The sequence below is a fragment of the Sinocyclocheilus anshuiensis genome, unplaced genomic scaffold (assembly GCF_001515605.1).
Source record: "Sinocyclocheilus anshuiensis isolate Anshui unplaced genomic scaffold, SAMN03320099.WGS_v1.1 scaffold393, whole genome shotgun sequence".
Lineage (NCBI taxonomy): Eukaryota > Metazoa > Chordata > Actinopteri > Cypriniformes > Cyprinidae > Sinocyclocheilus > Sinocyclocheilus anshuiensis.
Window position 1 is genome coordinate 1451843 of NW_015536501.1, and position 12475 is coordinate 1464317.

The 12475-nt window shown below is 35.3% G+C and overlaps 1 protein-coding gene across 2 annotated transcripts in view; it reads left to right on the plus strand.

Moving 5' to 3' along the window:
* Positions 1-12475, plus strand: part of LOC107689399 (DNA repair protein XRCC4-like) — a 35513-nt gene that overhangs the window by 11401 nt on the left and 11637 nt on the right. Inside the window, exons 4-8 of one of the 2 annotated variants that reach the window (XM_016487379.1) lie at positions 5445-5611; positions 6922-7062; positions 8170-8297; positions 8433-8486; positions 11481-11554. In XM_016487379.1, the coding sequence (XP_016342865.1) occupies positions 5445-5611; positions 6922-7062; positions 8170-8297; positions 8433-8486; positions 11481-11482 (492 nt within the window). In that variant the 3' untranslated portion in view covers positions 11483-11554. Of the gene's footprint in view, positions 1-5444; positions 5612-6921; positions 7063-8169; positions 8298-8432; positions 8487-11480; positions 11623-12475 lie in introns of those variants that run through there. The other variant, XM_016487369.1, reaches the window with a different exon arrangement.

Below are 12475 nucleotides of genomic sequence, written 5' to 3' on the forward strand. Positions count from 1 at the left end.
CAAAATTTTCTTTTATCTATATATATATATATATATATATATATATATATATATATATATAGTGTAGAGTGGGGGAAAACGGCCCCCTTATGGACTGTGTGTTCTAAAAAGTTATCATGGTTTTAGTGACAATGACATAAATTATAAACAATGTATGAAAAATGTCCAGAGTTTTCATGTTATTAGATTTTTAACAAAAATGAAATTTGTACCAAGGGGGCGTTGTAAAATGCCCCCCAGTCTGACAAAGCAATTTGCTGTAAACATTTACAGCAAAATCAGAGTACAGACAGTTTTTGCTTAAAATTAAAAAGAATATAATCAATAATTATGAATGACAGAATTATAGCCTATTTGAAACATTTTGTTAGCTGATGCTAGCTAACTAGCTACCTGATGCTAACTTGAGGTAATATTTATATGTAAAATCCAAATATTTTAATTCAACTGGTTAGAATATATTTGATGGAAAAACAAAGGATTTGATATTCAGAACAGAATAACTACAGTAATTGCTCATTGCCCACTGGGGGTGTTTTACCCCACAGACTATGCTTAAAAAAACAATTATGCCATTCTGAAAATATAATTATATTTTTATTAAATAGCACGTACTCCTTATCTACAGGCCCTACTGTTCTCATATCATATATAACTGTGATGTTCTACAAAACAACAAGCTTTAAAACACTTTTTTTCTTACTGCTGAAAATGAGATAATTTACTGTGAAATCTGTTTTCTCTCCGGTACATCACCAGTGTAAGCTTCATGGTGAAAACTTCTACATCACTCTCGTCAACAAAGTCCATAGTTACAATACAAATTTATATAATGACTTTATCTTGTGGTTATTTTGGGAAAAACAGTAGGGGGCGTTTTCCCCCACTCTACCCTATATAGAAAATTACATTTGCAAAAGATAGAAAACACAATTATTCCATAACATATTTTTTAAAAATTGTGTATAATATTGATATATTAATATATATAATGCTATTGTGCATTAAATAGATATGCAATATGAAATTTCCTGCTATATGTCTTTCAGAAATCTCTTTCAGTTTTTTTTTCTGATTTTGCAAAGCTGTTTTTGTTCATAATAGTAGTTTAGCTGTGATGCACGTTTTCATAGTCACGTGACTTTTATGTGGTCAGACACTGAAGAAGTCCTAGGAAACTTTGGGAGGTCCGGCGCTCTGTGTGTGGTTTAGTGCGTTTGTGGCACCTAGAAAACGACCGTTCCCACAGGGACAAACGGAGATCGGTTCCCAGCGTCCTCGTGGGGATATGATGGCATCTGCTCTGGGTTCTGCCGGCCACTTGACTGATTGCAGAGATGAAACTGTCTAATACTTTCCAGACCAGCCAGCCATATACAGAAACAATGCTGGCTCTGTCGAGAGGTCATTCTTAGTCACTCTTTTGGGGGAACGTTTCGTTTCCTTAACTCCGCTGGATTATGGTTGTGTTTGGTGTGTTTACCTCACGTCCGTCATCAAATCCATCAGTATTCCTCATTTAAAGAGGCTGTGTTCTGCTTTGCCTCTTCTTTTTTCAGCCTTTTCTCCCCCAAAAGTCCACTAGTCAATGTTTCAAAAACTGTCATAATTTTCTTTTGCTGTACTCATCCTCAGGCCATCCAAGACGGAGATGCGTTTGTGTCTTCATTAGAATAGATTTGGAGAAATTCAGCATTACATCACCAATGTATCCTCTGTAGTGAATGGGTGCCGTCAGAATGAGAGTCCAAACAGCTGATAAAAACATCACAATAATCCACAAGTAATTCACACCAATCAAATCCATTGTTAAGATGTATTTAACATCAAACCGTTTCTTCCAGCTAAAATACAAGTCTTCTATCCATAATGTTGCTTTTTCTTGTGAAAAATTTGTCTTGTCTGAATCAGGAGAGAAATCTGCACTGACGTTAATTGAGCGACTAGTGTAGTGTGGACTACTTGTGGATTATTGTGATGTTTTTATCAGCTGTTCTGACGGCACCCATTCACTACAGAGCATCCATTGGTGAGCAAGTGATGTAATGCTACATTTCTCCAAATCTGTTCTGATGATGAAACAAACTCATCTACACCTTGGGTGGCTTGAGGTGAGTAAAATTTAAGCAAATTTTCAGTTTTGGGTGAACTTGGATGAACCTTTAAGGCTTAATTAAATAAGCTTCTTTTGAAGAAATGGAAAAATGCTTTTTAAAAAAATCTTTTAATAATCAGTAATATATATCAAAATATCTTTATTAAAAGATGTGATTGTATTTAGGCCCAAAAAAGTATCTCTCTTGACTTCAGCTCTAATGTTTGGCTTGCCTCCTCATGTATCATTGAGTTAGACAAGTTCAAATGATGATTTTGTGTGACTCATGAACAACTGTTTGTTTTTTTTAAGCATAAAGCCACTGGTCTTCGTCATAAGAGTTTTAATAGCAATTCAACCTGTGTCTGTCTCCTCAATTTGGCTTCCCACTGTGGGATGAATGGGCTGCGTCCAGGTTCACTACACAGACCTGTCTAAATAAGCACTCTGAGACATGGAAGTTCTGAGCTCATCATGTAAAGGACTCGGTGTGAGTGTTGCTCGATGGTACGTCACATTCTGGCTGGAAAAGGTTCCATGTTGAATCTCTAGTTTAAGGATTTGTAAATGTGACAGTTGCATCAGAGCTGGCTCTTTTGTTCTGTGTGGAATGAAAAACTGAAGAGGTATGATATGGACCAAAATTAAAAATCAGTCTTCCTTTATTCACCTCATCGATCTCTTTTCCAAATCCATTTGACTTTCCTCTGTGGAACACAGAAAGAAGATGCAGCTGGCAAGCTCCAAAAAAATAAGTACTTTGGATAATTGTGACCCTGGACCACAAAACCAGTCATAAGGGTCAATTTTTTCGAAATTGAGGTTTATACACCATCTGAAAGTTGAATAAATAAGCTTTCCATTGATGTATGGTTTGTTAGGATAGGACAATATTTGGCCGAGATACAACTATTTGAAAATCTGGAATCTGAGGGAGCAAAAAAATAAATATTGAGAAAATCGCCTTTAAAGCTGTCCAAATTAAGTCCTTAGCAATGCATATTACTAATGAAGTTTTGATATATTTACGGTAGGAAATTTGCAACATATCTTCATGGAACATGATCTTTACTTAATATCCTAATGATTTTTAGCATAAAAGAAAAATCGTTAATTTTGACGCTAAAAATATATCCCAGCGATTTAAGACGGGTTTTGTGGTCCAGGGTCACAATTTATTTGCTGTAGTGTGAAGCAATATAATATTAGTCATTTTTATTCCATTAACTCTATCATTAATTATCATTCTTTTATTTTCTTTTATGTATTGATTTGTCTAACATTGTTTACTTATTTATCATTTGATTTTTAATTATTTCTCTTTTACATATTTTTATTATTCCCAATTTGTATGTATACATATACCATGTAAATGTCTGTTTTATCGGTTCTAAAATGTTTCTTGGAATTGAAATCAGGTCTGATTTCTGAGTGAATTTGTTTGTTGAGTTGATTCTTTTCAATGACTGAATGATTCATTTGCATGATTCAATGATTCAAAACACCATACTATTCATTTGAACTACTTCTATGTTATATTCTAAAAGACTTAAAGCAGTATTGGTAGCTTTAAGTATAAAACAAACCAAAACATTAAACGAGAGTTGTTGCTACAACATAAGCGAATGTTAGGAAATAACAATAGAAGTGTAATTTTTAGTCTGTTCTTCACACAGCATTTGGTTGACCTCAGGAGACTTGGGAAAATAGTGCGCAGGTGGAATGGACTACTTTTACAATAGTTTTATGCTTCCTTTTTAGCCCCCTTTTTTGAGCTTGACAGCTTGATCTCCGTTCCCTAAAGAACATGCTAAACTTCTCTTTTAGTGCTACATTACTACATACATTACCAGAGTCGTTCACAACAAGGTCATAAGGATTCGCTTTCTTGTTCCCACTCACTGTCTTTTGCTTACAGCCGTCAAGAAGACTCGGTAGGTTGACGGCAGGAACTTCATTGTGTTCTGTTATCTTCAGTGCTCTTCAGTGCAGTCATTCTTATCATTCACAGACTGGCACACACTACACAGTCCCTTGTGTGTCCTGTCAGAGTTCATCTATTTGAGGATCAGAGACTCGCTGTCGCCCGCTGGCTCCCATCACAGCGGTTGGCTTGTCTTATCAGTACAAGAGTCCAGGCTAAATGTTGGTGTGTTTGTCCAGGTGCTAGACAGATTTGGGCAGTGAAACCCTGAGGTGTGAATTCACTAAACAGTTTTTCAGTTTTTTTGCAGATAAAAAAAGCATTGTATTCATGAACTTCCCTCGTTTTACTTTAACCAGGTTCTGTCTGTGCTGGATTAGCACTGTGCTTTTTGTGCTGCAAATGTGTATCCAGTCTATGTAAATTAAGCTTATTATAGATCTGTATTTATAATATTTCATAATGTATATATATAATAATTTATTTATCTATTTTTATATATTTAAAATATCATTTTTATTCATTTATTTTATTCATTAAGTCTTTTGTTTTATTATTTTTTATTTTATTCATTTCATAATTTTTTTATGTATTATTCATTTATTTATCTTTTGATTATTTACTTATTAATTCATGTATTTAGTATAATTATATATACTTATATAATTAAATATAATTTGTGAATTTATAATTATAATTTATATATATAAAATAATGTATTTATATAATTTATATGTATATAATATGTTATTTTTACAATATGTTAATTTAAATGTATGTGTATTTTTGTTATAAATTACAGAAAATTTATTAATTATTAAATAATAGTAATTATCAAATAAATACTATTAAATAATAGTAATTATTTTGTGTGTGTGTGTGTGTATTTTCTAGAGAATGGGCCAAAAGTTTGGGCCAAAACTTAACTATCCTGGTAAAGACATTGACATTTCAGTTTTGATTTGTTCTAAAATATTCCTTTGGCTTGATATTAGGTCTGATTAAATTTGTTCTGTTGAGTATTTTCAATGAATCAGTCAAACAGTTTCACACATCAGTCTGAATGATTCGTTACCAAATTCCTCTAAATCTAAACAAATTTAAATATTTTTGGTCGGTAAAGATTGACAGAATTTTTTGATGGAAAAGTAATGGAAATTATTTGGTCAAAAATAGTGAGAACGTCTGGATCTCAGTGATGTGATCCAGCTCCAGTACATTACACCACATCCCTGCTCCACAACCATAAACTCAGAAACCAACAAATAAATCTCACCGTCTGTAGGCGAAGTTCATTCTTAGCCAATCTCACTTGTGTCTCCAGCCAGGATGCTAATGCTAATAGCTGATAGGCAGGTGTCTCCTCCAGGTGCCAGGTTGCACGAGGTCTTCTATTATTAATCTTGTTCTCTCTTTATTTGTCAGTTCAGGCTCGGCGTGGTGGATCTGCAGGCGGTGCCTGAGCCCACTGAAGTCATAAGGGAGCTCATTAGTCATGGCCTGGAGCAGAGCGCACGTCTACAGGCCAAAAACCAGCACCTGCTTGAGGAGAACCAGAAGCTGAGAAGAGAACAGGAACACATCACTAAAGAGTAGGTCCACACCAGATCAATACTGCCCAACTCCCACAGAACTGTAAAAATGGATGTTTGGAATAAATAAAATAATTTGCAGAACAGAGCTGTTCACTAAAGACATCAATTTGTAAGCTAACCTGGAAGGCTAATTCAACACGGGTCCCCTCAGGAACCTCTAATGGGTTTTTTAGAATAGCGCTTTATGATTTATGAGCAAGTTAAGCTTAGTGGTTAGCATTACTCAAATACTTTTTGTTCTGGAAACATTACATTACTCAAAGTCATCCCTTAAATGTAAAATTCGAAACTGCTGTGTGCTTTCAAATTAAATGTAAAATTAAAATCCTTAATACTGAAAAAAAAAATAATTCATTATACTTATTTATTTAAAATATGCCTGTTCTTGTTCTCTGTTGAAGTTTGGCCAAAACTATCATGATTATTATTATGCATTTTTATCTCTATTATATTATATTTAAAACTAAATTATGATATTTTTGATGCTTGAAAATGCTTAGAAGTGAACTACAACATGAAAAATATGTCTACAAATGTGGGGAATATGCTTTTGATTTGTTTCTTTGTTCCTGGGAATGTTCACAAGGTTTTTTGTGTAATGCCAAAATTGATTTCAAACAAAATAGCGTGATTACGCAAGCCTTTCACTTGTTTATGATTACAACTTCCTCTTGGATTACCCTCTCCCCTCCTCATCATCTCCCATGATTCAGAATGAAAGAGCATCTTGGCTGCTTTTTTTAAATGGTTACTAAGGAACTCCAGATACACAAGATGTTTTTAGTTTGTGTTTGCTGTGATACTCAAGGGGAAACTGTAGATATGCATACGCACTTCAGTATTTTTTGCTGTGTATATGGCTGATTTAAAGCACATGACGCATTCAGGAGGAGAATGACAAGGGAATCCCAGCCAAATTGACAAGAAGTTCCTCTTTACTTTCTTTTCTTGTGCTTCAATCTTTCCTTTGTGAGAAACAGCAGCAGTGACATCATCGGCCAGACTGTGCCGCCACACTTTCTAACATCTTCCAAAACCAGAATTATGGGGAATTTGTAATGCTACTCAACACTGACGGCTCTTTATTAGCTTGAGTGTGTGTATTTTGCAAACAACTACCACAGGTGTTCGGTTCAATACGCTCTTAAGGTTTTCCATGTTAAGTAATTGAGTGTTTATCCACTTATAAAACCACAAACACTCTCATAACTAAACATTTCCACTCTTGTCAACCCGATCGGATGTCCAGGGAGAGTGGGCCGCATGAGTGTTTGGGTGGGTCTCATTGGTCTTCACCCTCTCCACAGGATGGAGAGGTACGTCCAGGGGAAGGAGACGTTGGAGAGAGACCTGTACAGCCGATTTGTGCTGGTCCTAAATGAGAAGAAAGCCAAACTCAGAGCCCTGCAGAAAAGAGTCAAAGAGCTGGAGGAATCTATTGAAAAGAGGTAAAGATGTGTGCCGCATTGCATCATGATACATCCTCACATGATCGTAAGCATTTTTCAGTTCAACATTTCCCTTCTCCTGTTAGGTAATCCCCTGACGATGTTACATTCATGATTAGCACTTCTAGTTTTGTGTTGAGCACATTTTCCTGTCTACACTTCTTTTTTTGTGGGAAAACAAAACTTAAAACGACAGCAACAAGCTCTGTTCTAGTGGACAACTGTGGCATGATGGAAAACTTAACTTAAAACGTTTAGATGCGAACCCAAGAAAGTTCAGTGCCCTTGATTAACACACTTAAAGGAGTCTTATGTCTGTGCCACTTATGACACCTGAATGAGTTGCAAAAATAATGATTGATTTCAAACAGTCCAACAAATATATGTGTATCTATATGTACATTATTATTTAAAAGTTGATGATCTGTAGAATAGTTTGTTTTTGAAAAAAGTCTCTTCTGCTCACCAAGGCAGCATTTATTTGATCAAAAATACATTAAAAACATTTATTTTGTGAAATATTATTACAATTCAAAATAACTGTTTTCTTTTTGAATATATGTTAAAATGTAATTTATTGCTGTGATGCAAAGCTGAATTTTCAGCATCATTACTCCAGTCTTCAGTGTCGCGTGATCCTTCAGAAATCATTCTAATGTGCTGATTTGCTGCTCAAGATACATTTGTTATTAGCAATGTTGAAAACAGTTGTGCTGCTTCAAATTTTTGTAGAGAATGCAATACATTTTTTTTTTCAGGATTTTTTGACGAATTAAGTTAAAAAGAACAGCATCTATTTGAAATGGATCTTCTGTAACATTCTAAATGTCTTTACTGTCACTTTCAAACAATTTAATGCATCATGGTGAAATAAAAATACTGATTAAAAAAAAATCTTAACTGACCCAAAACATTTGAATGGTAGTTCAAAAAAATAAAAACCCTGAGGATGAAAGGAAGGAAAACAGTTTTTGAGTGAAAGAGAAACTTTCAAATGTTTGTGCATTCTCTTACTTTTGTTTAGAACGTGAATCAGTTATTTCTAGAAATCAGTCTGCAATATGTTTTCTTATATGCCTTGATGTACCTACTGTATTCTCTTGAAAGGAAAAAGGCAGACAGTGAAGAGCACAAGGCGTTGGAGACTGCGGCAGGTAAGAGTCCTGGAGAGAGTGATAATGGAGGCAGTACAGAAGATGAACAGGAGACTGAACCCAGACAGCCTCTTACACAAGGTTATTCTTCTAACTTAAAATTGAAATTCTGTTATTATATCCTTCCAAACCTGTATTCCAAACAATTTTTTCCATTGCCTCTGCTAAAAAAAATTAAAATAAAGCATATACTGTAGTTAAGGTTGTCTTTTTCAGGTTGCCATTTTTCTCATACTCCTTTAAAGTTTCCAGAGAGCCACAATTTCAGATGCAAGTACCTCAAACTTTTTTTTAATGCAAATTACTGCTGAAACTTTCTCAGCCTACTTTTAACAAAGTCTGTGATTTAGTTTGTGTGGATTTGTGGAAATTCTCATTCTTCAGCTCGCTGTATATTCGGAGTTGATTTGTTCTCAAGGCTCTGTAATATTGTGCTCATTGGACATAGTTACATATTTACAAAGTTTGACGTCAAACTTGATGAGCCCACAACTGAATTTGTGCCTAGAACATCAAACGAAACTCATATTTTAATATAGCTTAGCAATGTGTTGCGAATTTAGTGGAATTTCTTCCCTGAAAGCAGCACGATGCTGATTTGATCTACAGTGACTTTGACAAGCGCATGAAAGCTCAAGATCTTGATGTAGGGCCAGACAGAATGACAGTATGTACCATGCAATGATAGAAATCGACAAAGAAATATGGAATAATCCACTAGGTCTACATCTCTGATTGGTGCATTAATGTGGAATCCAACTTTTAGAGTTGTGTGTATCAAATATTTAACAATTTACGATTTGTATATTGGGTTTTATGATGTTGTTCGTATAATATTGAAAGTCTTTTGTGTTTATCTTGTGTTATACAATGTGAAGCAGCTGTTATCAGTTTTATTCATTTATAAATGACCTTATCTTCGGTTTGCATGAGCATCAGGAATTACGTTTTCTATTAAGGGGCAATATTTGCTCCCAGAACTGATTTCAAGGGGCATTTTTTAGCTTTGTAAGGGCAGTTTTTACCTCATTTAATATCTGTGTTGTCCTTTATGTCAGATACTTAAGTTTAAGCAGATACTTGCATTTATTTAGGGGCATTTTTTGCCCCTTCATCTTAAATTTTAGACTTTTCCGATTCTGGTTTGCATCCATCAGATGATTTATTTTTCATTTGTAAAGTATCTAATTCGCTGGATTATCCATAATAGGTATTGCTGCATGGTTAATTAACTGTTAGTTTTTTAAATAGCTATGCTGCATTATATAACATTACTTCTGTCAGGACCACTATCGTCAAAATGATAGATACTTAGCATAAAGTTTGGTTTGGCGGTATGGTTCTGTTCGCAGTATTTCTACCATTAGACCACAAATAAACTGCACAGAACAGTGAAGACTTGTAATTGCATTGCGTCAATGAGAGCGCTGACATCACTGTAGGTATTTGCTCTCTTGTCCAAAGCATGACCACGCTAATGTCTTTTTCCCTGCTGAGAACCGCTGTGTCGTCCAGCATATTAAACCTTCGAGCCAGAACTGAGACGGCCTACAGGTAGTTAATTCCCTCAGATTTTCCCAGCGTCGTCCGTCATTGTTAATGACGTCATCTCCTAGACGAGTTGTTCCTTGGCAACACCGTCTGCTTTTGGTCGATTTTGACATCGGGCTACTCTAAGGCCGTATTTGGGGGCTCCGTCAGGCTGTTGAGTCAGAGTTTTGAGGCACAAAAAGGGAAATGAGGTGGAGTCACACATGATTTAGTCTGCGGGTTGCTCAATTTTTCTGTTTTTCCCCTTGTGTAAACCCTGTGGAGTAAAAGTGAAAAGCACTATAAGAAACCCCCTTCCACGGTCGTGTGACCCTGTAAACAGTATGAATTGTAATGTATGGTTGCTAGGTGTGTGTCACTTTGGCATAGTTCCTCATTGTCCTATTCTTTCCTTCCTTAAAGCGTGATTCAGTGGTTTATGTTTCAGAGTGTGTGCATGGTTATGTTTTTGTGTTTAAAGAGTATGAGTTGTAGCTTTAGTCTTTTTAATCTTAACTATAAAGTTTACCATGAGGGTGCAGTACGTGAAGGATAATTGAAAGAGTCTTTAATGTGGTTAGGATGTTTGCTGCATCAACTAACGCGAGTCAAACCCACCCAGTTTCATAGCTATATCTGTCCTGTGTAAATTAAACTGTAAACAACTGCCAGAAACAATCATGGAAATGTGTCTGGCAATGCAATAGTACTTTAAAGGACAAGTACTATTGGATTCTTGAACAGTATCCCACTGTGCTACAATGACATATCACATGAGACAGATGTGCTCCTGCTGGGTTTTATTGCAGTCCCACTGCATGTACATCATTTAATGTTGATGCTCAACATGCTTTTAATGCGTTTGTGATGTTGATTGTGTTAGCAGAGTCATATCTTGGCCAGCTGCCTGAATGCTGGCTGTGAGAACCTCCATTAATCCTGTTCAGAGACATTATATATGCAAACAATCACAAATAATAACATTCACAGATAATAACTCATCTTGACTGAAATCATGAAATTGGCAACAGATGGCTATGTAGCTCAATAACTGATCAGGTTGGCTGAATGTTTCTGCTTAAATTAAATGCGTTAATCTCATCTAAATTATTGGCAGAATAATTTAGATAATGATTATTTGTTTGTTTTTTAGTCAAAGTTTTTAATGCACGTGCTGTTAATAAAATTAAGATAATAACAATGCACTTACAAGGAGAATAGAAATATAGAAAGTATGTATTTAAATAATAATTGCTGTTGTTGTTGTTATTTAAATACATGTATGAAATAAAAATAATAATACATATTATTATTTAATATTACTGATAATGAAATATATTAATATTTGTATGCATTTAATATTATATTTGTATTAATATATAAATAATATTCAGTCATATTATGTTCAGGATGGATCTGCCTGAGATTATGTCAATTAAATTATTTCCAAAAAAAGTAAATTTGTTTAATGTTTGGTCTGTTTGATGCACATTATTTCTGCTCATTATAATGTTAAAATATTATGTTTATAGATTATAATTATATATTTTATTACATGTTCTGCTAGATTCATTCAAAATATTTACATTTATAATGAATTATACCATTTCTGATTAAAAATTAAGTAAAATTCATGAATATGGCATAATGAAATACTGACTAAATGTTAAGTACATTTTCTTTGCAAATATGAACATTGGATGAACTTGAACTTTTCCATGTTTTGTCTAACAGAGATGCCAGAAAGCAACCCGATGGACGACAGCTTAAATGACATCCCAGATGTGGCGCCCTGTCGAAAACGCCGCCACCGACATCTCCAACAGCTGGAGACTCAAGCCAAACGAGCAGCGCTGGACCAGCGACAGAGATCCAGGTATCATCTCTCACATCCTTACACACATCCTCCATCCATCTAATTACACGTTTTATTGCGGTCGATCGGTTCGTAACAAACTCAAACTCCTGGAGGCCTGTTATGTAATGTTGCATATGATACCCATAAACCCCTGCGACTGCAGCCATAAAAATGTCAGTGATAATTCCAGTTGTCTTATTCTCTGGTGTCCGTTTTATGCAACCTTGGATGCTGCTTTCTCTCCGCACCTGCAGCCAGTCAAGCAGACAGAAGCGGCTTTCCCAGAACCCTCTTCTGTTGTACGGAAACCATTGGTCGTTTGCCAGCACTTGTATTTTTCCAGTGGAGGCCCCCCTGGGTGCTTCTCTCTCCAGCTCATTTTTACTTATTAATAGGAGAATGTGTATAATTTCATCTCCTCCTTTGCCAGTACCTCAGTTGCCTCTGTAATTGTACAATAAAAATCCCATGAATGGTTTAGATTTGCGTTGAGCAACTTCTTCAGACTTGATGGCACCTGAGGGACACCGATCCTGAGAAAACCTGTTGCGTTTATCTTAAAATAGTCGCACTGTTTTGGAGATTATTTGGCGTTAGTTATTATTTGTTATTATTCCTAGGAGATTCTTTCAGGGTTTCCCACAGTTCTATCTGTCTGTCTATCTGTCTGTCTGTCTATCTATCTATCTATCTATCTATCTATCTGTCTATCTGTCTGTCCGTCTGTCCGTCAGAAACAGAAATTTAAATGATCTTTAAGATTTTATTAATGTGACTTTACCAGGACTGGGAAAAAATAGATAGATAAATAAGATAGATAGATAGATAGATAGATGGATGGATGGATGGATGGATCGTCCGTCCGTCCGTC